This window comes from Macrosteles quadrilineatus, unplaced genomic scaffold (genome assembly GCF_028750875.1).
Source record: "Macrosteles quadrilineatus isolate MER2022 unplaced genomic scaffold, UCM_ALF_1.0 Scaffold_8__2_contigs__length_117827958, whole genome shotgun sequence".
NCBI lineage: Eukaryota > Metazoa > Arthropoda > Insecta > Hemiptera > Cicadellidae > Macrosteles > Macrosteles quadrilineatus.
This window is the reverse complement of record NW_026542601.1, coordinates 75,609,165-75,636,330: the sequence shown is the minus strand read 5'-3', so window position 1 is coordinate 75,636,330 and position 27,166 is coordinate 75,609,165. Positions and strand designations below refer to the sequence as shown.

At 37.7% G+C, this 27,166-nt stretch overlaps 1 protein-coding gene across 5 annotated transcripts in view; it reads left to right on the top strand.

Moving 5' to 3' along the window:
- The window catches only part of LOC128999855 (heterogeneous nuclear ribonucleoprotein L-like), a 225,008-nt gene that overhangs the window by 68,525 nt on the left and 129,317 nt on the right, over window positions 1-27,166 (top strand). For all 5 annotated transcript variants that reach the window (XM_054426571.1, XM_054426570.1, XM_054426573.1 and 2 more), the window contains one exon: window positions 2,262-2,331. In XM_054426571.1, coding sequence (XP_054282546.1) covers window positions 2,262-2,331 — 70 coding nt within the window. The remainder of the gene's footprint in view (window positions 1-2,261; window positions 2,332-27,166) is intronic.

Here is a 27,166-nt window from a genome sequence, read left to right as displayed (position 1 = left end):
TTGCTCCACCTATACACTGATACGTTTAATGAACTAGTTAGGCCGCACCGCAGTGTACACTGATGTATTTACTAGGCATGACTTTGATTGGTGTCAATGAGGTGGTGAATGTCAGTCAAGGGTGTTGTATCCTGCTGGTGTGCTAGTTAGAGCGGTAGGGGTTGTTAACATCCCTTGCTCCACCTATACACTGATACGTTTAATGAACTAGTTAGGCCGCACCGCAGTGTACACTGATGTATTTACCAGGCATGTCTGTGATTGGTGTCAATGAGGTGGTAAATGTCAGTCAAGGGTGTTGTATCCTGCTGGTGTGCTAGTTAGAGCGGGTTGTTAACATCCCTTGCTCCACCTATACACTGATACGTTTAATGAACTAGTTAGGCCGCACCGCAGTGTACACTGATGCTTATGTCGACTCTATACCGTCGTCTGAAATGCTCATGAATGAATAGCTTTATAAAAATTTTGATTCCATGTATAATGTTTGGCTTTACATGGTTGCTTCAGAAAATGGACCTTGTTCGATACATTTAGTTTTTGAATTATACAACTATTCTGCTTTGGTAATATAACAATGTAATACAGAATGACCCTAACATAATCCTTATTTCAAGCCCTCGTATTGTATTCGTGTTGTTTCATTGGCTAAAAAATGTCTAAATTGATTTATCATAAAGATATATCTAATGGTATGTCCTTTCAAGATAAATGATACCTAGTCTTTACAGATTTTGTCCATCTTTTAATGACTATAATCATTTTAATGCTACGTGGATGCTTATTTACATGAAAATTGTAAATTTATAAGCCTAAATTGTAAAAGTATAGTTACTTTAAGGAAGAAAGTGTAACATTTCTGACAAGAATACAAGTTGAAAGGAAGTATGTTGGAATGTTTCCATCGTCGTTGAGTTGAGCCAGTAGACCGTTTCAACGACACAATACGCGGGTTGATTCCTTTTATAGGTCTCTCATGAAAACATTAACCAACTTCTCGCCATTCAACATTGCACGTTCATGATTGCGTTTTGTAAAGAACTACTTTGTGCACTCCCGAGGAATGTAATTTTGTTACATCACACTAGTCTTTTACAACCAAATATTGTAATGTTCTCGTCAATGATTGTTGTGCCCTGATTTATATTCGATATGTTATCAAGTATTATTAAATTCACGATTTAATAATACTGGATAATATATCGAATTTAAACTATTAAATTTACGAACGATAGTATTCTACTGCTCATTAACCTGGATAACAATACTTCTTTTCGAGAACTTCTATATAAACTCTATAAACTGTGGTCACCCGTCTTATCCACCAATTGGTAGTAAACATAGATTTTACTGAGAGAATCGTGAGTACATTTTCTCCCTGAACCATAATAGTGGTTTTCGAAGTGGTGTCTGTATGTGTGGATTTGTAGAGAACAGAGCTACAGACCACACCTGTGGTCCGATTTTGATGACTGGTACATACTCACGGTAGGGTGCTATTCGAGGGGGTTATTACTAATCCATTGTATATCCAGGTGTTTTCTTTCATTTTTTAAATGTTGATTTAATGATTTTTTCAATAACAACACCTTGCAATAAAGAAAAATCCGAAACAAACTCGCACGATCCCCGTTGCTTGAAAAAGTACGGTTCAAAAGTCACAACCTAAGTGATATTCCCCATAAAACGTATGGGGATACAAAAGCGGAAAATTGAATTTTTTAAATTGCCTTGACCGATTTGGAATAACATTTAGTATCTACGATCCTAACACTGTAATTACAGTATAATTGAAATGGTACACCCCGCATTAATGTAAAATCACTGTTAAAAACGTTTATTGCAACTTTAGTGAATGTCCCCATACAATACCGTTACTCCCATTGCTTACTTATGATAAAGGTTGTTAGCAAGCTAATGGGAAAATGTATGTGTGAGATTGTTGATACCGTTTATTTGTATTCACCATTTTTAAAGGAGGAATACATAATTTCTGTTTGACAGCTAAATATTTGTATCAATTTGAGCCAATTGAATCAAATTCGGGTTAAAATTTGTATTGAAAAAACACTACCTTACCAATAATTGATATTAATAACGCAGAACAGACCCTGAGCAAGAAGAACATAATAATAACAGGACAAACTGTAGTAACAAACTAGCAACAGTGTAAATTCTTATAACATGAATAAATTGTTTAATGTATCACATAATGAATATTGTCTAATGCACGATTGTTTAACCCTTCTGTTGTGTTGCAGGCCAGAGAACCTCACCCCCAACCATGTGTTGCTGTTCACCATCGTCAACCCTCTCTACCCCATCACAGTGGTGAGTTGACAATACTTTAATACTTTGTGTTGAAACTTCAATTTTATTGTGTGTGATGAACTGTAGTTAGTATTTGCAGCATGGGGGGCGAGCTGGTATAGTGGTTAGAGCGTGGGACTTCGGTTCCGGGGATCCCGGGTTCAAATCCCGCCAAGTCACCAATGGATGTTATTCAAGTGATAATGCCGTAACCCCTAGGTATAGCCTGAAGTAATGTGAAAAACAATTCCAGGCTCGTGCCTAGCGTCCTAGGACAAAAAAGGTATTAGCAGTATATCCCTTCATTAAAGTTGATAAACGTATCACTAGATAGGGCCTACATACACTATTGCAAAGGTAGACATTCTATTACCATGTTAAATTTTAACATTGTTGCTAAGTTTTGAATACATAATTTAGTTCACTTAATTCACTTATGGAGTGACGACGTGTAAAATACAGTTTTATCATCATCATAATGCCACACAATGGGCAACATGTTGTTAAATGTATCTTTGTCACCATCAAATTTTATCGTATGGAAAATTAAAAGATAATCTATATAATAGAACTTTGACTCCATAAGATGCTCATTCGCCTAGTCTGTGAAAATAATAGAATTGGCAACAGGTGGTCTAAAATGAAATCTTCTTCAATAGCCCAAGTCCAAGATTGTTGCTGTTTTACACGGAGATTTTAATAAACTGATATCCAAGTGAGCTCGGGCCATAAACACCTTTCAATCGTGCCCAACTAAAAGAATGACTGATATTTTTGTGTATGAATCGTGTTAAGAATTATAAGGGGGAAAGGATTTCGATAGTATACCACTGTTAGCAACTCTTAACTTATTTATTTTTAAATACAAATTAATTCATACTGTTTAAACTATAACAATCTGGGTAGTCTTTACAGAGCATTAGGAAGATTAGTAGAAAGTAATGTATTATACGACAAGGTCTCGTCAAAATCCATATTGAGATAGTTATTGATAAACAACATACAGCGAATTTCAATCGTGAAGATTTTCAAAAGTGTTATTGTATCCCTGGGAACTACTGAACAGTTAACGTCTATTCCACCATTGTAAACGGCGCTTACACAGTTGAGCGGGACCCGCTTGAGATACTGCATTGTACTTGTATCGCCACAAAGCCAGTTTGTTGTTCTCCAAGTCAAACAGCTGTGGCCCACCGTACAAGTCACACCAATGTGTTGGAAGTGATGTAAATTTACAATCATTTGTTTTGGTCGGGACTTATTATTATCAGAGACATAATACAGGGTGTCCACATTCTGGAAAGTCATAGATAGTCACGGAAAGTCCTGAAAAAAGGCAATAAGTCATGGAAATCTCCAATGATGGATATTATAATCTTCAAATAAAGCTTGTGAGTCATAGAAATCAATGGTAAATGGTCATGGATAGTTATGGAAATTATTGGAAATTAATGACAAATGTTTGTGCACACCATGTAATAGAAGAACCTTTTTTATGATTATAATCTTTTCCATCAAGTTGGTTAGTTGGTTTTGTAGGGTAGGCTAAGTAATAGTTGTGTTAACTTTTAGTGTTGAATTAGGATGGGCATGAAAAAATAATTATTAAGAACTATGCGAGCTAATCGTAACTTTTTAAACCAAATCGTCAAACTTAGGCACTTTTGGTAGGTGTCAGAATGCAGAGATTTTTTTCGGAGGTTATCGTATCTTAAGATCAAATTCGCTACGAAATATTTTGCTCTTGCTTTAAAGTAACTACTGTAGTTTTAGACACATAAATCATTGAATTCTTTGAAGATGAATTAAGGTCAATTCCAAGGCGTATTCCACTTTCAAACCATATATTTGTAACACAAGATTAATTATACGGAAGGTCTAGCCTTTGTGTCAATCAATATACCTCGCACGACACTTTAATGATAGAGACCTCTCACTAGTCATTATAATGTAATATTGATTTCGAAACCAAGCCTTTAATTTCCACTGGAATTGGCGAATTAAGATTTTCACGAGACTTAATATGCATTAAACATTATTTAATCGATTAATTGTTTATTCGTTAATGAATGGCTTGGAATACAAATTGAGCACGTATTGATCACTCATATCCCCAAAACTATTTCAGTATTATAAAATAGAACAACGTGTAAAGCTATGCTAATGCTGTCGACTAATATCCGAGCTCTAGACCCAAAGCGATTCAAATCCGCACTTCGCCAGAGCCTACTCAGCAGGCCCTTGTACGCTTTAAAAGAACTGTTTGACGAGCCACTCGCTTTCCCCAAAAAAGTCACATCCGTCAGTTCAGTTTTATTGTATATATGTAATATAGTGTTAGTAAATAGTGAAACAATTAAATGACGCAATCTATCCAACATTTGTTGGTCAACGATGAAGAGATCAAGTAAGTAAGTAAGTAAGTAAGTATAGTTTATTCTTATGTGTGGTGGAACGTTTAAACCACAACACTCAACATTTAATATTTCCAGATTCGATGTAGGCGGCAGCTTTAACTATCGGGTTTGCCAGATGAAATTCATCTTCTCTCCCAATATTGAATATTCTCCAGTCCCGCAAGATTAGTTTAAGTTTCACTCGATTACGCGACCAAGTTGCGTTTATTAATTGCAAATCTTGCGTTGAAGTTGCCGCTATCAGCATAACTGAACACTTTGCAATTGTGTTAACTGTTATTGTTACGTGAAATTCTGCAAAAAATGTGGTGTATTTTCTTTTAATGTTGTAAGTTTCATATCATCCCATTATGCAAAATCCAGAAAACACTCATACCCTATTTAGGATTTTTAACCTACTTCAAAATAGGCCTACTTACTTGGAAATATATTGTTAAATATTTTCATATAAAATTATTGTGAAAGACGATATTATACTTCGAATCGTCTATACGGTATGACTATTTATTGTATTTGCAATAAACATGACTAAAGTTTCCAAGACGTGGTTGACAGCACTCTAAAAAAAAATTTCAAATCTTATGCTGGTTTCAACAAATAAAAAAAATACCTAGAATTAGTAAAAAGTTAATAAAGGAAACACACAATTGAAAGTAATCTACGCATACATTCACTAATGTTAGTTAAAGATCAGTATCAATAAACTAATAATTGTTAACCTGGAATTGGCACCATCAAGTCAAGCTGTAGATTATTGCACCTTCAGGCGGCCATGGTTACCTTTGCCGATCATGGTTGACGTTTGTAGTTTCAATTATCGTGCAAACAAATTAAATTATTTGCTATGTCTCAACTCAAACACTATAGTATTACTTTTCAGGTAAGAAAAGAACCAAATTAAACCACCATTATCAGCTTTTAAGATACGGGACTAACAAAAATAAATCAAGATTTTTGGATTGCCATTTGAGTTAATACTCGTACACAAGAAATATACTTGAAATACAATAATAGTTAAACATATGAAAGCAATGATTAAGTCATGCTTACAATTTTATCCAGTTCACGTTGTAACACTATTTTATAACTGATTCTCGTCAAAGGAACCTCATTAGGTGAAAGACTAACCATCTTTATAGTTACACGCCAATATTGTCAATTTGTCCCAACTAAAAGTTATCGAGCACATAATGGTAGTTGTAGAGACGGGATAGGAATGAGGTTCGGCCATCATCGATTGATGGAGCCCCGGCACGATGTCGTTAGCAAAGTTTTAAACGTACGTCCAAACTTGTACAAATGAATGTAATCTGTCCGGTCTGATATGTTTGTACACGCGAACCGGCGGGTGTGTCGTGCGGATATGAATATTACATGGATTAGCATATCACCGACATCTAACTGGGTGTCGACAATCTTAGGCGGCTGTTGAATGTCGAAATGTTTCGCTGTGTTTTTGGTAGAAAATACAACTTTGAAGTTTGTGTACCAAGGTTGGGTTAAAATATGTCTGGTTTTAGCCTTAGAATGTACTCAAAAGTTTATTTGGTAAGATTATATGTAGATGTAACTTAACTAGGTTGTTAACAGTTTTTAGTTCAAAAATTAAAATTTTAACTTCTGGCGATGTTTGTTTCGCTTTATAGCCTTAGTAGTTTGATTCTAGTGTTTTTAGCTTGGTCCTGTCTTTATAAGTCGTAGTTAAGACTAGTGAACATTGGTCCTATTTTACAAAGTTTTAAGTAATCGTTCATCTATTCGTGGGTTAGTCTCCTCCTCAGTAATCGTGATTTCATACAACTATTGTAGTCATCTTGGTTTGATTATTGTTGTAATTCATTTTTGGGAGTTTTGACCAGCATTTCAATTTGGTTGATTAAGACCACAACGGGGTTTACAACGACATATACACTTTAATTCTGAGGTTTCGTCTTTGTAAAGCTGTACCGTAATTTGTTTATCTTTTTACAACGTCAAATTACAATCAAAGAAAATGTTACACAGACAATTCTCATTTGCTGTTACAACCAGCGCACTTTTTATAAACATGAAAGACGCCGTTTTGTACACTTCATCTTTACATTTACGTTCACTAAATATTTAAAGTAAAATGGTATTATCATGGCTTAATCCCATTTTTTCACCATAACAAAATACCCTCACAATATAACGCATATTATCGATATCGTAAGTTAATTTTTATGCATAGATTAAAAAAATAATCTAATATTACAGTTTTTCCGCTTTTAAAATTAAAATCAGCCTTCAGTCTAGAAACATAATTATGAGGACGGCCTTAGATTAATCAGATTATTCAAGAGATTGATAATTAGATTGTTTAGTTTTAATCAGGCTTTGAAGATTTAGCCGCTGTGCGTCATTGCCTTTATTAATCTGAAACCGGCTCAAACAGGGGGATGCTTTTACTAAACGCAAAGTACAATCAGTTATTATGCAGTAATTTTGTATCTATTTCCACCCAAAATAAAAGTAATTTAGAGAGTGACGTTCCCTTTGTGTTTATATTTATAAATTATCTTACAGCTTGTTTTTGACCAATCTTCAAAAATTATTTCGAAGAAAATAACTTAATGTTAAAGGCTTCTATCAAGGTTTGCAATACGTGTGATTAGGGGTAAAATAAATTGAAGGGGGTTTGAAAATGACACTCGCAATCAAGGTTGACGTGTTATTATGAACATATTTATGGTTACACGCCAATGTTGTCAATTTTTCTTAACTCGTAGTTACTAGTGGGTGCTTTTCCACTGTAACAGTTTTAGGTTCCTAGGTTCCTAAGAATCCGAAGTAAATAAATACTGCAAGGCGTAGATATTCAAACATAATTATTGTAATAATTGACGCGTTTTAAATATTTTGGAAGATGAATCGGTAATCTGCTGCATCAGCACACACCCTCCAAGGTGGGCCGGGGTCACGCTACCGCCATAACTCGACTCACCACTCGCGGACGCACGTAATGTTCACTTTGTCATAAACTTCATCCTACCCTAGTAACAGACCCCGGTATAAACAGGCTACTACATCGTAAGTTGTTGCGTCCATAGGTTTGTACGTCCTAGAAATTTTCCAGGAAGAATAATTACCCACGATATGCAATCGAGGTAATCATATCATTAGAGATACAGATTTTTCAGAACCAGTGTAGGTGTAGATTGACGAGACGAGACGAGGGAGGAGGTCCTGTCTCTGGAGAAGATAACCCCGTGTAAGCTGTCAGACAAGCCTCACTGCGATAAGCTGTGTAATGTCCGGTAAACTCCCTCCTCACCTCGACCTGTGACAGATGAACGTGGTATAGAGGTACAGAGACAGTGTAGGTGTAGAGTGACGAGATGAGACGAGGGAGGAGGTACTGTCTCTAGAGAAGATAATCCCGTGTAAGCAGTCAGACAAGCCTCACTGCGATAAGCTGTGTAATGTCCGGTAAACTCCCTTCTCACATCGACCTGTGACAGATGAACGTGGTATAGAGGTACAGAGACAGTGTAGGTGTAGAGTGACGAGATGAGACGAGGGAGGAGGACTTGTCTCTGGAGAAGATAATCCCGTGTAAGCTGTCAGACAAGCCTCACTGCGATAAGCTGTGTAATGTCCGGTAAACTCCCTCCTCACCTGGACCTGTGACAGATGAACGTGTTATAGAGGTACAGAGACAGTGTAGGTGTAGAGTGACGAGATGAGACGAGGGAGGAGGACTTGTCTCTGGAGAAGATAATCCCGTGTAAGCTGTCAGACAAGCCTCACTGCGATAAGCTGTGTAATGTCCGGTAAACTCCCTCCTCACCTGGACCTGTGACAGATGAACGTGTTATAGAGGTACAGAGACAGTGTAGGTGTAGAGTGACGAGATGAGACGAGGGAGGAGGACTTGTCTCTGGAGAAGATAATCCCGTGTAAGCTGTCAGACAAGCCTCACTGCGATAAGCTGTGTAATGTCCGGTAAACTCCCTCCTCACCTCGACCTGTGACAGATGAACGTGGTATAGAGGTACAGAGACAGTGTAGGTGTAGAGTGACGAGATGAGACGAGGGAGGAGGACTTGTCTCTGGAGAAGATAATCCCGTGTAAGCTGTCAGACAAGCCTCACTGCGATAAGCTGTGTAATGTCCGGTAAACTCCCTCCTCACCTCGACCTGTGACAGATGAGTGTGGTATAGAGGTACAGAGACAGTGTAGGTGTAGAGTGACGAGATGAGACGAGGGAGGAGGACTTGTCTCTGGAGAAGATAATCCCGTGTAAGCTGTCAGACAAGCCTCACTGCGATAAGCTGTGTAATGTCCGGTAAACTCCCTCTTTACCTCGACCTGTGACAGATGAGTGTGGTATAGAGGTACAGAGACAGTGTAGGTGTAGAGTGACGAGATGAGACGAGGGAGGAGGACTTGTCTCTGGAGAAGATAATCCCGTGTAAGCTGTCAGACAAGCCTCACTGCGATAAGCTGTGTAATGTCCGGTAAACTCCCTCCTCACCTGGACCTGTGACAGATGAACGTGTTATAGAGGTACAGAGACAGTGTAGGTGTAGAGTGACGAGATGAGACGAGGGAGGAGGACTTGTCTCTGGAGAAGATAATCCCGTGTAAGCTGTCAGACAAGCCTCACTGCGATAAGCTGTGTAATGTCCGGTAAACTCCCTCCTCACCTCGACCTGTGACAGATGAACGTGGTATAGAGGTACAGAGACAGTGTAGGTGTAGAGTGACGAGATGAGACGAGGGAGGAGGTACTGTCTCTAGAGAAGATAATCCCGTGTAAGCAGTCAGACAAGCCTCACTGCGATAAGCTGTGTAATGTCCGGTAAACTCCCTCCTCACCTGGACCTGTGACAGATGAACGTGTTATAGAGGTACAGAGACAGTGTAGGTGTAGAGTGACGAGATGAGACGAGGGAGGAGGACTTGTCTCTGGAGAAGATAATCCCGTGTAAGCTGTCAGACAAGCCTCACTGCGATAAGCTGTGTAATGTCCGGTAAACTCCCTCTTTACCTCGACCTGTGACAGATGAGTGTGGTATAGAGGTACAGAGACAGTGTAGGTGTAGAGTGACGAGATGAGACGAGGGAGGAGGACTTGTCTCTGGAGAAGATAATCCCGTGTAAGCTGTCAGACAAGCCTCACTGCGATAAGCTGTGTAATGTCCGGTAAACTCCCTCCTCACCTGGACCTCTGACAGATGAGCGTGGTATAGAGGTACAGAGACAGTGTAGGTGTAGAGTGACGAGATGAGACGAGGGAGGAGGACTTGTCTCTGGAGAAGATAATCCTGTGTAAGCTGTCAGACAAGCCTCACTGCGATAAGCTGTGTAATGTCCGGTAAACTCCCTACTCACCTGGACCTCTGACAGATGAGCGTGGTATAGAGGTGCAGAGACAGTGTAGGTGTAGAGTGACGAGATGAGACGAGGGAGGAGGACTTGTCTCTGGAGAAGATAATCCCGTGTAAGCTGTCAGACAAGCCTCACTGCGATAAGCTGTGTAATGTCCGGTAAACTCTCTCCTCACCTCGACCTGTGACAGATGAACGTGGTATAGAGGTGCAGAGACAGTGTAGGTGTAGAGTGACGAGATGAGACGAGGGAGGAGGACTTGTCTCTGGAGAAGATAATCCCGTGTAAGCTGTCAGACAAGCCTCACTGCGATAAGCTGTGTAATGTCCGGTAAACTCCCTCTTTACCTCGACCTGTGACAGATGAGTGTGGTATAGAGGTACAGAGACAGTGTAGGTGTAGAGTGACGAGATGAGACGAGGGAGGAGGTACTGTCTCTAGAGAAGATAATCCCGTGTAAGCAGTCAGACAAGCCTCACTGCGATAAGCTGTGTAATGTCCGGTAAACTCCCTCCTCACCTCGACCTGTGACAGATGAACGTGGTATAGAGGTACAGAGACAGTGTAGGTGTAGAGTGACGAGATGAGACGAGGGAGGAGGACTTGTCTCTGGAGAAGATAATCCCGTGTAAGCTGTCAGACAAGCCTCACTGCGATAAGCTGTGTAATGTCCGGTAAACTCCCTCTTTACCTCGACCTGTGACAGATGAGTGTGGTATAGAGGTACAGAGACAGTGTAGGTGTAGAGTGACGAGATGAGACGAGGGAGGAGGACTTGTCTCTGGAGAAGATAATCCCGTGTAAGCTGTCAGACAAGCCTCACTGCGATAAGCTGTGTAATGTCCGGTAAACTCCCTCCTCACCTGGACCTCTGACAGATGAGCGTGGTATAGAGGTACAGAGACAGTGTAGGTGTAGAGTGACGAGATGAGACGAGGGAGGAGGACTTGTCTCTGGAGAAGATAATCCTGTGTAAGCTGTCAGACAAGCCTCACTGCGATAAGCTGTGTAATGTCCGGTAAACTCCCTACTCACCTGGACCTCTGACAGATGAGCGTGGTATAGAGGTGCAGAGACAGTGTAGGTGTAGAGTGACGAGATGAGACGAGGGAGGAGGACTTGTCTCTGGAGAAGATAATCCCGTGTAAGCTGTCAGACAAGCCTCACTGCGATAAGCTGTGTAATGTCCGGTAAACTCTCTCCTCACCTCGACCTGTGACAGATGAACGTGGTATAGAGGTGCAGAGACAGTGTAGGTGTAGAGTGACGAGATGAGACGAGGGAGGAGGACTTGTCTCTGGAGAAGATAATCCCGTGTAAGCTGTCAGACAAGCCTCACTGCGATAAGCTGTGTAATGTCCGGTAAACTCCCTCCTCACCTCGACCTGTGACAGATGAGTGTGGTATAGAGGTACAGAGACAGTGTAGGTGTAGAGTGACGAGATGAGACGAGGGAGGAGGACTTGTCTCTGGAGAAGATAATCCCGTGTAAGCTGTCAGACAAGCCTCACTGCGATAAGCTGTGTAATGTCCGGTAAACTCTCTCCTCACCTCGACCTGTGACAGATGAACGTGGTATAGAGGTGCAGAGACAGTGTAGGTGTAGAGTGACGAGATGAGACGAGGGAGGAGGACTTGTCTCTGGAGAAGATAATCCCGTGTAAGCTGTCAGACAAGCCTCACTGCGATAAGCTGTGTAATGTCCGGTAAACTCCCTCCTCACCTCGACCTGTGACAGATGAACGTGGTATAGAGGTACAGAGACAGTGTAGGTGTAGAGTGACGAGATGAGACGAGGGAGGAGGACTTGTCTCTGGAGAAGATAATCCCGTGTAAGCTGTCAGACAAGCCTCACTGCGATAAGCTGTGTAATGTCCGGTAAACTCTCTCCTCACCTCGACCTGTGACAGATGAACGTGGTATAGAGGTGCAGAGACAGTGTAGGTGTAGAGTGACGAGATGAGACGAGGGAGGAGGACTTGTCTCTGGAGAAGATAATCCCGTGTAAGCTGTCAGACAAGCCTCACTGCGATAAGCTGTGTAATGTCCGGTAAACTCCCTCTTTACCTCGACCTGTGACAGATGAGTGTGGTATAGAGGTACAGAGACAGTGTAGGTGTAGAGTGACGAGATGAGACGAGGGAGGAGGACTTGTCTCTGGAGAAGATAATCCCGTGTAAGCTGTCAGACAAGCCTCACTGCGATAAGCTGTGTAATGTCCGGTAAACTCCCTCCTCACCTCGACCTGTGACAGATGAACGTGGTATAGAGGTACAGAGACAGTGTAGGTGTAGAGTGACGAGATGAGACGAGGGAGGAGGGCTTGTCTCTGGAGAAGATAATCCCGTGTAAGCTGTCAGACAAGCCTCACTGCGATAAGCTGTGTAGTGTCCGGTAAACTCCCTCCTCACCTCGACCTGTGACAGATGAGTGTGGTATAGAGGTACAGAGACAGTGTAGGTGTAGAGTGACGAGATGAGACGAGGGAGGAGGGCTTGTCTCTGGAGAAGATAATCCCGTGTAAGCTGTCAGACAAGCCTCACTGCGATAAGCTTTGTAATGTCCGGTAAACTCCCTCCTCACCTGGACCTGTGACAGATGAAATACCATCTGCATCTTTAGAAAACGTGCTATTTATAACAAAATTTTTATTTTTTTATAACCCTTTTTTCTACTTCAATCCAGGTGAAAGATTAAGCTGACAATATACAACTATTTTATGTGCCTAATACCTCTATTGTACGATCTCCGTTACAGTAACTATAATACCGGGTCAATCATCTCAAAAACTGATATTTAGTCCAGAGTTTTATTAAATCGCATACGCTGCATAGGAATATAGAAAATGTTGCGACGAGTGTTAAAGAACTAGTTTATTAGACTTGCACGTTGCGGAAGTCCGTAGAAGTTGTGCGGAGAACTTGTTCAATACAAAGTTGCTAAGTTTTGTTTTCTTCTGCACGGCATCCTTCGGCTATATCTCTCCATTGTTTCTGGCAAGAGTTATTAAAGTTAAGCCTAGTGTAGTCTCTCTTCTTTACTGTCTTCATAGGAACATTTTCCTTATCGTTTTTGCAGCTATCTGTGTTTTCAGTTTTTGAGAAACTATTCGTTCATGACTGCACTTAATATTGTTACTTCTAATAAAAACTAAACATGATTTTATTCATCGATTTTAAATGCGTAATGCTTGTAACATAAGGGCCTTAAAACTATTTAAATAGCCTATTCATGATTTCTTTGTAACTTGTAAAATAGTTGAAATTTATCGGTTCTTTGAAGTATTTTTTCAAATTGAATCCTCTAAGATCCGGCTAATCTAAGATAAACTTCCTTACTAATTACAGCCTTTAAAATATTACAATCAATTTATTTAATTCACAATAGTAGGGGTGCTCTGTATTTAAACAAATGGAACACAACATACCACAAAATACTCGTAAAACTAAATATTAACAACAATACATAAAAATCTTGTTGAGGCAAACGTACATCATAAGTAATATGATGAAATCCTTTCAATATTTGAGTTCAATTTGAATCCCGAATTCCTTACATCATGTCTTTATTTTTTGCTCGTTCATTTCAATTGAATGGCTAATTAAATCTACTTTTGCCAAAAGATAGGTAAAACACATTTTGTCTATTCCGACGTAAAACCATTTAAAAATAATATTTTTACACCCCCACTAAGGAAACTAAGCAAGGTGAAAGGTTTGTCAAGTGTAGCGATTATGGGGTTTCTTCCTATTTTCCCCTTTATCAACTTAACTACAGTCTCTCTTTGTTGAGATCATAGGTCAACTTGTGGTTGTCAAAGTGGGGTAGTGCTTTGTACGTCGGTCGTCGACAACCCTTTACTTAGGTTAAGCACCTCAGATGGTTATTTTTATCAATGTTTCACCTGTTCAAACAAATTCTAAAACTCTCATGAGTATGCTGGATTTAAAAAAATGAACACAAAGTACGATTTTTTAACATACGACTTTGGCTTATTTCCCTAGTTTATTCGCATTCAAGATTTATGTTAATTACGTGATTTTAAAAACATGTTTAGCGAATTTCTCATATAGCTATTACTTAGCCTTATAGTAAGACCTAGACCCGGGATCGTTTTACTTTTTTCTTTTTGACGTCCCCAGTGGTTAATATATTAAATTCTCACTCATCATTAACTTGACACATTTTATTGTGCTGAAGCAGTCCATGTAGTAATTACTTTCTAAATTAATGTTGTCTAGGGAATAAAAAATATGGCATTTTTGAGGAAAGATCAGGTAAATAGATATGGGTAATTTTAAGTACCTTAACCGAAAATGTTAAATATTGAAAAAACCTTATAAAATAGTGAGTTTCTTTAGGAAAGTTATGAAATAAAACTTGCCAACTTACAATATTTAAAATGACACCTCAACCGTAAAAATCAGTTTAGAAGGACGGTTGAAAAACAAAAGTTAATGATAAATCCTCATTGTATAAAGTTTATAGGTGGGCATAGCCTTGGTAGTACATGTATATTTGTAGCCAATGTAAGATAAACTATATGCTGATGGGAGCTAGAGCATTGTGATCGTGAAATCATATTTTCCAATGAATTGTCACATAAATATTCATTTTAAAAACATATTTTCGTATGAAACGTTAAGCTACTAGATGATGAATGTCTTTATGCAAATAAAAAGGAGGCATCCGTCATTAGTGTTTATAAATCGTGTCGCGAGTGACTTTGCTATTGATTTTGTCATCACTGACGGTCTAGGTCGTCGTTAAAACATTGTAGGTAACTGTAGCTGTCTATTCTAGAATGTCATTTGGTCGTGCAATTATTTCATTACCAATAACTTGTTAATCGTTTTGTCACTATCAAGTGGCTTTCCCTTTAATCGATTTTTTCCGCCCTGGGTCATTCTATTTCAATTTACCAGGAACTAGCATATCATGTTATTGCCAAATTCTCAATGCTGCGTGGTTTAAGTTTTTATTTTGAATTCAAATTTGTTTGAGCTTAACATTCTTTAAACACAAGGAGCGAACTGGTATATTTAGTGATACGATTAAGTTATCGTGGGAAAGATTTCGTCATATACTGCGGGTGGAAAATTATTTTAACAAGTTCTCGCTCGCACGATATGTACTTTAACCTGATATTTAAATATAAATGTTTTCCCTTGAAGATGAAGTTTTATTGGAGTAGCGTGAAAATTAGTTGAAAAACTTAAAAGTTTCCTCCATTGTTTCCGGAAGAGTTGAAACAGCCACTTAAAAGTTGTAAAGAAGACTTAATAGACGTAATAAGTTGTTGGTTTATCGGCAAGGGTGTGTTTTATTCTAGTTATGACGATGTAAACTGTTTGGACGATACAACGCAGGAGAGAATTGGTAAAGTTTGATGGAAAAGTCGTCATTTTCGATTGTCAAAAGTTTACCTTTCATTCGGCGCGTCGATTGATGTTCCTACGAAGAACAATGATTCTGATATCAGTCGATCTGGTGTTGCGATTTGAATCTACTGGCCCAGTCGAGCATGTCTTATCATTTGATGTATGAAATTAAAAGGTATACATCTTCACTGCTCCTCATGGATTATTCAACAGTTTCTGATGAGTAATCACTCAGATGTATTCGTTATTTTTGCGTTTATTTGTTTTTATGATTTATTCTTTCATGTTCAATAAAAAAATATCCAAATGTTTGTAAGGTCTTTCCATCTTTTAATTTTTTATATGGTTATGTGACCTCTTCAAGAGAGACTGAGAAACATATTTCTTTAACTCTACATGTTTAAATTACATATAAATTGCGAAAAGTGATCCCTATATTGTCGTAGATGAGCTATTTTATTCACTTTACTGACATGCTTCTGTTGGACAAAGAAAGTTGTACCAATGGTCTAGGAGGAACAATTCCTCATTTTAGGGTTAATGAAAAAACAATTTCGTGTAATTCAATCGCCATTGTAAGTGCCATTGGCGTCGAGATAAATTTCAGCCAGTAAAGATCAAGTGGCACTCGATTTTACAACATCTACCACTCTACGATATTATCTCGCTTGTCGATAGCCTTTGTTCATAACAGCTGTGATATTTTACAAACCACATTAGCCAAATGAAAATAAAAAGTATCGTTCATTAATGTTCTTGGATTGTGAAGAATAAACATTTTTGTAAAAGGAAAAAGCAAATATTAATTTGTAGCTTAGTTACAAATTAATGGCAAATTAATGTAAGTTTGTAGCTGAGTTAAGTAATAAACATTTAAATAATATGATTCCAGGTATCAATTTCAATTAAGGTAATTAGGACTTGGTACACCCATTACTCAGTTTTCTTATCTATTTTGTTCTTACGAAATCTATATATTAATAGGCAAGCGTGTTTCTTTAAAACAAATTTTCTCAGCTCGTGTGCATCTCAGGGAAAGTTCAATCATACTGTTGGAAAGATATTTTTCTTTAGATGTGCAGAATCCCGTCATAAATTAAAATAGGCTCAAAATAAGCACAACAAATGAATTTAAAAAAAAAATACATGAACCTTGTGAGTTGCCGTGCTGGTGACGAATAATAACTACAGAATATAATCAGAAAATCCTAACAAATGGAAGTAATAACATAGGACCGCGAAAACCAAGGCTGGTTATCAGGGGTTCTATGTAACGATTTGAGAATGAACCAAACTGAGCATGCCCAAGTTTAGGTACACATTTGTTTAGTACTCATTTTCAGGTTCGGTCTATTTTTTCCGATCGGTTTACATTTTGCATACTAATAATCTTTTAGTGTTAATCGATTGTCAACCTGTAGGATTCCAGATTCCGAAACGTGACAACCTACTTTTTGTCGTTGTAATCTCCGCAATGATTCCTTAAACCTCAACAATCTTAGAACAGCGGAACGCGAAGGAGTCGCGTTTTGTTATTTTTACGCGTCAGTCAACCGCCTCAATGGTTCTTTCAAGTGAACATTACACTATTGGCGCCAATGGTCTATACCGGCGAGTGTCGAGTGCATGCTGTTGGCCCGCAGCGTGATCTACTGCAGGTGTTATTGGAACTGTTGGCAACGCGCGGGCAATACGTTCTACATTAGACTACTTGTGTGCGGTCGCCGACATTAATGTCACATTGGCTGCACTCTTTGTCTAACGCCTCTGGATTAAACTGTTGGCCGTCATGTTGAGTAAATCTTGGCGGCATTAAGTGCTCAAGCATCGCACAATGCGGTGTAAGTAATTGATGGGGGATTTTCAAGATACGAGTGGCCTGAGTGTTGTTCATGGATTAGGCCCTACGTAAATTTAACATTTATTGGACAGTCGGATTAATGTAAAAAGGGACCCACTAGGAGAACCCGTAAGGAAGGTTATCCTTAGTTGGATTCCATGGCACAAAGGTATTGCTGGCAATAAGGGACCTGACAAGTGGGCAAATAAAGGAGCTGAAAGACCACTCGTGGGTCCAGAGCCGACGTGTGTTTTGCATACAACACACCCCGGAGAGCTGTTCGCCAATGGATCGGCATAGAACCATAGATAAAAGGAGTATAGACATGTATGTCTATACTCCTTTTATCTATGATAGAACATCGAAGGAGCTGGGAAAGAACAGGAGGCAACAAAGAGTCAAAGAGAATGCTGCAGACACCTACCGGTGTGATAGTAGCAGATGCCCCTTGGGCTAAATAGGAAGACTCTGTTGGAAAGTGGTTGGCTTCATCAGCTACCAAGATGGGAATTCAAGTTGAAATCCTCTTATGTAGAAAATGTGGTGAGGAGGAGAAGACAGCCTTCCACGTGACATTTATGTGCCCTACAAGGCCTGCGTGTGAGATCCCTTGGCCTATCGACCGTAGATCAAAGGGAAGAACAGGTAACCATAGTCAAAAGGATCTCATGGTTCACAAAGAACCTGGGCTTTTACAGAGAATGACGATCTGTGAATGAGGGTGCAGAATAAGCGGTTTCAGCTGCAATGCAATCCTATGGTCCACTAAAAGCCTGACCCTCTGTTAAAAAGAACCCGTAAGAATCCGAAAACATTTATGTGGTGCATCTAGTTTAATGTAGTTCTCATTTTGCTTTTAAAAAATACTGTAAACAGTAATTCAGTATACACAGCAATCACGTGATTAGTTTAAAGCCTTGTCATACCAAATTTTATGCGGGAATGCAGTAAAGTGGTAGAATTCTACCCTCCAATGTTAACTATAGGTCGTCAAGTAGTCGAAAAATCGACCACCCACGCTGTAACTAAAAAAACATGTGATGGGAATTTCTTCCACTTTTTTTATTATTTTTAGTTTACATTTTCATTGTTATTTCGTCACAAGCATGGCAACACATAAGGTCCATGTTGGTTTTTTAAATTCGTTTTTTGTTTTTGAGTTTTTTTTTAAATTTATGAAGCGATCTGTACATCTACAGGAAATAACACTATGCGTAGATTTTCCCTGCGATGCACACCAGCTGAGAAAAAAGGTTTTCAAGAAACATGCTTGCCTCTCTGGATTAAGTTTTACACCTGAAATCGTTTCAACTCGAGCCAAAGATAGCTCATGTTTGATGGTTTAGTAACATTCGTGTTGTCAATGGCGGTAGCAGTATTTTATAGTTGAGTGTAAACATTTAAAGACCCCCGTAGTCCCCAAGGTCGTGTCGTGGGATGAGTCGTTGAGTCAAGACGGGAATATTTATGTAGCGGAGAAGTCGTTTGATGAATCCCTCCTCCACAGTAAACGCCACCACGTAGCTGCATGTGTAGGAATAACGATTGAATATTCCCTCAAATGTCTCTTACCGCACTGTTTGCTTTTATTAGAGATATTGTATTTGTTCAACCACTATTCTGGATGTTGTGTTGTAAGTGTATAGTTATCGTCAATTGAATATTGCCTCGAAATGTTTACCGACCTTATTTATGATTTTTTTTATCTGGGCGATTGTTTTGGTATTCATGTTGTAACTTTGGTGGTTCACATAATTAATATAAGGCTATATATTGTTCATCGTTTGTCCATATTGTCTAGTCTACTCTCTGTTATAGTTATGTTAACATATGATGTAAATCTTGTACCACGAAAATATTACGAATTTTCTATCGAGTCATTTCTTATATTACTGAACTATCTGCAGTGTTGTTTTCAATCACTCTCATACGTATTATGCCCACCGTGTTATTTTTTTAACAATTTTGCTGCGCACGACCAACTTTGCTATAAACTATAAAACTTATTTTTAATGTATCCGCCTAGTGTTGTCGAAAGAGGGAAAAGAAACACTGCCTGGGCTGCTTCTGTCGTGTGTTGTGTAGCTCAACTTGCGCTTTCCCCATTAAATCCCAGGAATCTCCCGGAAATACTCGTGGGGTGGTAGACAGGGTCGTCACAACAGGAAGCAGTGACAATAACATTGGAACCAAAATTTCTAAGAAAATCGTTTTTTATTGTAGGTACTAGAAAACTTGTAGTCTTTGGCAATAACGACTCAGGAAGTGATGGTGACAACGGGTGGTGAATATTCGCCCCAGATAAACCTCGTTTTGTTTCAAAATTAAAGATTCAAAAACATGCAAATACCTACTATATATAATAATACGTTTATGCTTCTTTTAATCTTCTAATATATAAAATTCTCGTGTCACAGTGTTTGTCTGCAAACTCCTCCGGAACGACTTCACCGATCGTTATGAAATTTGGTGTGTAAATTGTGTAGGTATGCGAATCGGACGTAAACTATTTCCCGTTTCGAAATTCTTAAAAGGGCTCCGCCCCAGTGGCTCTGGAGTTTCCCATGTTAACCTTATGAGAAATGGAATTAATGAATCTTAACAGCTGTTTCAATTAAACAAGTTGGTTCTGTTCTATGATGTTCAATAGCATTAAAGTTACAAGGATTACCAACAGGGTGCAGCACTATTATTTCTTTTACATTTATGACAACAGCTAATTTGCAACCAAAAGGTGAGTGAGCGTAGCGAACGAACTTCAACCTGGAGGCGAGTTAGCGTAGCGAACGAGCTAACCTGAAGGCAAGTGAGCGCAGCGAACGAGCTCCAACCTAAAGGTGAGTGAGCGTAGCGAACGAGCTCCAACCCAAAGGTGAGTGAGCGTAGCGAACGAACTTCAACCAGGACGTGATTGAGCGATGCGAACGAGATCATCTTGAAAATTAAACGTAACGGTACTTTCTTTCCATCGGTCTGTCTTAGGGGAAACCTATAACTTAGGCGATACGAAGTTCGCCGGGTCAGCTAGTACTATTATAATAATATAATAGATTTGATAGTGATTTTTTGCAAAGCATTAGGAAAATTTTTAATGCGAAATACTTGAATAGATTAATTTGATTATCAGAGGGAAAACGTGCTATCCTTGACTTTTGTATTCTAAAGTAGACTTATTAGCTTATGTGTTGTGTAAAATTAGCTGTGTGCAATGTTTACCTAGAACGTAAATGAATGAGTCGCCCACTCGGTTTAAAATCCCCCTCTTTCAATTATACTACTGAGATAATATTTAAGTGGCGTAAGAAATGCTACGGTTAAAAATAATGTGTTGTTTCAGTTTGTCTTGGTTAAACATTGTATTTGTTCTACAGAAATGAGTAATTTATATCGGCGCACTCAGTTGAACTACTTTTATTCTATAACTAATGTTAACATATTTAATATGGGAATTGGATCGTTGTAGGCCAATATATAGTCAAAAATGCTGCTTTCAGATAGGTTTCATACCCTACCTGTAAATCAGCCTTGTTGCATACACTAATTAAAGTCTCCAGCTAAATCACACTCCACCCTCGTTCGACACAGCTGTGGGCCACAGCCGTAACCTTGTCCAAGGTCGTTGGGGCGAGAAAGTGGGCCACTCTCGCCAGCGAGGGATGCTACGTGGCGGGTTAGGGCGGCACGACACGCTACGTTGAAATATTATACAATCACTAGACCACCCCCATAACTGTGTGTAGGACGAGCGTGTTGCGTGGCAATGACGGGCAGAAGATAGCAAGGTCGGCTTCTGTAGCATGCTGGCTCGTTTGTGTTGACGATTCCAACATTAGAATAGATGAGTTTTTGGGGTTAAACGTAGGGAGTTGGTAGTTCACATAATTTCGCTTCTAATGTATTCTAGATGTTGGAAGTTTATTAAATTGTTTGTCAGGAAAACTATTATATTGAGTACATTTTCCGTGTGCATCATTTAGATATTGCTCGGGGATCGGGAAGATTCGGGAAGATTTAATATTTCATCAAATTAAATAGTCTAAGGTTTATGGTTCAATCTGAAAAGTATGTTTTTTGTAAGTAGTCTCATTTAATGAAAAGGGGGAAAAATTACTGCGCTCCGTTACTTTCCAGGATGTATCTTGTTTCTGTTATTTTGTGTTACTGTTCGCCACTGGTATTTTTTTAAGTTTTTTGTAACGGTACAACCTCTGGTTTTGTTAGGCTACTATTTAATGTCAAGCTTACGTTGGACTTAATAGACTATCTAGGCTCTAGTGCAGGATTGTTTTAAAATTACTTCCGGATAGGTCTTTTACATTTATCAGTGGTTGGTGGGATTTGAACCCGAGACCTCATGGATCGAAGCGTCGTGCTCTATTACTAGATTAGCCTACTCCCTAAGTTTGCAGTTGACCCAAAATTGACCTCTCAAACTTAAGGCGAGCACTATAACCACTTGGCCTATACACGCTTTCTGTTTTCAGCGTTTTTACCAAACATGTTCGGAAGGTTGCCTAATAAACAAGGTTAGACGAATTATTGTTTTCCAATCAAGTTTCGCGATGCTCTCCCCTATTCTACGCAAAGAATGTCAATTAGAGCTGTAAATGCCTCGTGGGAGTTATAATGCCACTCGTCTCGCTCAGCTTTATCCGTTCTATCGATCATAAGAGGTGCCGCCGACAAACAGTGTCTGCTTAATATTTCACCGGTTCCCGGGCTATTTGGAGTTGCGCGTCTCTTTTGGCGGGCTCCAGGTTCCGGCCTTTAGAAAGCCACGTGACTGTAATTGTCGAACGCTGCTTTAAAAGCGGCTGGGGACGCTTTGATTTGATTATTCAATTCGCGGGGCACTGGTTTCTTTAATGTAAAGAGTGTTGGGTTGGTGTTCTGTATTTATTTTCGTCAGTTTCTGTGTTAGTGGTAACTGTTTTAATTATAATTTTGAGAGTATTGAACATTAACGTGTTGTTAAAAATACTGTATTCGAATTCTCGATCAATTCACGTATTGATTTCAGCTTGGTGTTGAACAACTATTTTTATCGCACTTTTCTATGGCTACTAATATTTCTGCATAGGTTCCATGTAATATTTTTTCTTACAAAATATTTGTTGATGAAAACCTTTTGCTTTTTAATGAAGATTTTAAGCAACTGCTACTCCTACCTAATTATTTGAACAAAATTTCTCACAACATCAAATTCACACGGTCACATATTCGTGTTTGTTAATAAAATGTATCTTTGTTCGTGTGTGTGTTTTTTTTATACTTAGGCTATGTGTATTGACGACAACAATCCATTTCATTTTTAGAAGCTTGATAATGAATATGATCGCCAGAGACTGGACTAAGATTAATGGCCTAAGTATGCAAACCTATTTATATTGTTAAAAATCAATCCATCAGATACTGACGAACATAAGCCTCCACATTTAAATGTAAACATGATGTTTTAATAGTTTCTATCGCCCAGGTAGCCAGTAAAAAAGGCTGAGCGATGAGAATGTCCAGCTGTAATAACAAATAGTTGAAGCGGATACGAAAAATTGCTATCTGAAAAACTGTTTTTACAATTGACGTTTTATTTTTCAACGCCATCCACACAGCCAGCATCGTTCTCGCAGGATTATTAAACTTAGGGCTGATGAAGTTAATGTTATTCTTAATCGCTCTACCCTTAAATTGTCTGATGGGGAAAATGTTTATATCTATATCCCACAACAATATGGTATCTAACAACCTTTAACTAACAGCTAGAAAAAACCTGATTAAAAAAATAACTCCTGAACTATCGACTAAATGGTTATGTATTATGAAATTCTTGTCCATCTACTATGTTGAGGCTAGATTATATCTTTACATAAACGGCAACTTCATCTCCTAGGGTAAAAATAGAGGAATTCTAATTTCTTTCAACATTTTGTATTAAAACGTTCTTTAGAAAAATCTTACAAACAACAGTTAACTCTTGATCACAGAATAAATACGGTCATAATATTTTGCAACATAATATTTGTATGATCGGCAGGAACATTCAAAAGCCAGGCAGTAGTATTAATAATTCCCACCTAATAGCGGACGCTCCACAATCGTATTGAGCCACAATACATTTATTAGCCATAAACTCGGAGTGTTTCCCAGCCATATCAATACAGTACTACAGGTTTGCGAAATAATATTTGTATGATCGGCAGGAACATTCAAAAGCCAGGCAGTAGTATTAATAATTCCCACCTAATAGCGGACGCTCCACAATCGTATTGAGCCTCAATACATTAGTTAGCTATAAACTCGGAGTGTTTCCCAGCCATATCAATACAGTATTACAGGTTTGCGAAATAATATTTGTATGATCGGCAGGAACATTCAAAAGCCAGGCAGTAGTATTAATAATTCCCACCTAATAGCGGACGCTCCACAATCGTATTGAGCCTCAATACATTAGTTAGCTATAAACTCGGAGTGTTTCCCAGCCATATCAATACAGTATTACAGGTTTGCGAAATAATATTTGTATGATCGGCAGGAACATTCAAAAGCCAGGCAGTAGTATTAATAATTCCCACCTAATAGCGGACGCTCCACAATCGTATTGAGCCTCAATACATTAGTTAGCTATAAACTCGGAGTGTTTCCCAGCCATATCAATACAGTATTACAGGTTTGCGAAATAATATTTGTATGATCGGCAGGAACATTCAAAAGCCAGGCATAGCGGACGCTCCACAATCGTATTGAGCCTCAATACATTAGTTAGCTATAAACTCGGAGTGTTTCCCAGCCATATCAATACAGTATTACAGGTTTGCGAAATAGGGCAGAATATTCCTGACCGAAGTTGTAACTGTAAGCATGTAGCAATTCAATATTTTCACTAATATTTTTTTTTAATATAATAATTTAATTTCCACCATATGTTTTTCATTTTATTTAAATGTCAATCCCTTTTCAAACCATATATAGTAATTAATTGCCCATGCAGACCAATAGTTAATCAATTTCATACAATATAATATAGAAATTTTCAAATGACCTAATTTCATGTACATATATAATAGCCTATAACTTTTGTAACAAAATTGCTTCAAATTCAATATAATTTTATTTAAATAACTTTTCAAAATTATAATTTAGCTCTCTAGCAAATGAAATTTGTTATACTATATGTGTGAACAGTGGCCTATAATTTTATATTATTAAGTCAGCATTGACATATGTGAGTGCAACAATACATCAGATCTTAAAACGAATATGGACCTTACCACGTCTCTGCAAATGAAATTTGTTATACTATATGTGTGAACAGTGGCCTATAATTTTATATTATTAAGTCAGCATTGACATATGTGAGTGCAACAATACATCAGATCTTAAAACGAATATGGACCTTACCACGTCTCTGCCCTCAAAAGGTACATCACCCCTCAAGATCCAACAAACCAAAATTCCCTCCAAACATGAAGAGTAGTGATGCGATTAGTGCGCGCCTGTTGTGTTGTGTACAGTCTAATAGAAACAATTCCCCTCCCTTTTCCCATAAAACAATAAAATGAATGTATATGTATATAGAACAATAACCAATCATTACATAAGAATGCATTTTAGGAAAATGATTTATAAAAATAATAGGAGTTAGTTAAGAATAAAGACATTGAAATCCATCTATGCTAAATAGTTAGGAAACCCCATTAAATATTGTGTTTTTTTAAATATCTCTCATTATGTTAGTTAGGATATTAATTTTTTTGTTATGTTCATGTACTTCAAAGTAATAATTTATTGTTTCTTTTCTTGTTTGTGTGTTATTATCAGTTTTAATCAGTGTAAATATTTTCATTGTTAATTCGAAATGTCGTTAGTAATTTCATTATAACTCGATTTCTGCGGGGATTTTGTAACAATTCAATATTTTCACTAATATTTTTTTTAATAGAATAATTTAATTTCCACCATATGTTTTTCATCTATCTATATATTAATAGGCAAGCATGTTTCTTTAAAACCTTTTTTCTCAGCTCGTGTGAATCGTAGGGAAAATCTACGCATACCGTTGGAAAGCTATTTTCCTGTAGGTGTGCAGAATCCCTTTATAAATTTAAATAGGCTCAAAGATAAGCACAAAAAATGAGTTTAAAAATTTGAAAAAATTAACATGGATCTTATGCGTTGCTATGCTGGTTACGAAATAACAACGAAATATAAACAGAAAATCAAAACAAATGGAGGAAACTCCAATCACATGTTTTATTTACAGTGTGGGGTGAAAATAGATAAGTGAGTACATTACATATTTTTGGTCGAGTTTCGACCACTGGACGACCTCTCGTACTTATTTAATACGCAAGCAGGATTTTTGTGACAATTACTCCTCCGAAACTACTGAACCGATTGACAAGTTTTTGGTGTCATTGGAAAGAGCATAACGTGAAGTTGTGCAGGAAACTTTCTTTTTAGGGAAATAATTAGAGAGTGAGGCCCTGGGGCCCTTTAAAGTTTTGTATTTCTCCATAAGATTAACATGGGAAACAAACATTGTTTTGAAACTCCAGCTGTTGTCAGAAATTAAATATTAATAATTGGTCTCCATGGGAGCATGAGAAAATTCACAATGTTTACATTTGCTTTGACATTTAAATGTAAACAACGAGAACTGTCAAATGCCTATTTCACAATTTCAGACAGCTGATTAAAAAAAATATACAACTATGTGGTAGGTTAATTTAATCTTAAACTTTATGATGGATTATTTATTGTAAATCTATTTCAATGATCATGAAACTTTTCTTGTTGCAAAGCAAAAATTAATAGTGGGAAAAAGAACATGTTAATTGTAAACCGTCAATGTGTAAATTATCTATGTTGTATTAAAAATGTTTATAGTTTTGGATATTGGTTTGTGTTTAATGATATAAGTTATTAGTTATTGAATTTTTATTTTAAGGACTTGGCATATGAGTAAGTCTATGATAAATAACACCATTTTCGAATTCTGCCAGTTTTTGCCTAACTGTGTCCTGTAGAGTTTAAAGTAGCCTACACCTTATTGTCTACAAACTGGCTAAATAACTTAGGTATGGTACTTTATAAAAGCTGACAGCCTTTTTACGTTCACTTAAATTGTAAGCTTACCTTTTCCCGTCCATGGGCAGTTTGATTGTTAATAGTTAACCCTTTAAACTGGAATAGGACTGTTATGTAAATTGTGAGTATTTCCATTAGTTAATAATCTTTTAGTTGACTCTTTGATAATCATCGGAATTATGACTGTTATTAGTTTTTAAACAAGTTATTTGTTTATAAATAACTCCTATACTTCTTTACAATTGCTCGATTTCGAGCAACATGTACACTAGTTTTATTTAAATGTCAATCCCTTTTCAAACCATATATAGTAATTAATTGTCCATGCAGACCAATAGTTAATCAATTTCATACATTATAATATAGAAATTTTCAAATGACCTAATTTCATGTACATATTTAATAGCCTATAACTTTTGTAACAAAATTGTTTCAAATTCAATATAAACTTTTCAAAATTATAATTTAGCTCTCTAGCAAATGAAATTTGTTATAATATATGTGTGAACAGTGGCCTATAATTTTATATTATTAAGTCAGCATTGACATATGTGAGTGCAACAATACATCAGACCATCATCACTCCAAATAGAACCAAGATAGTATGCAGATGTAAACTGAATACTCCATATTTAATATCAAAATTTTATAAAAAAAATACATTATTCGGACAAAATTAGTGGAATTTGTTGAAAGAAGACCCATCCTTATTACGAACATTCATCATTTATAACATCAAGAACTTTACTTCAAAGAAGACATCAATTTTGGTGAGATTACT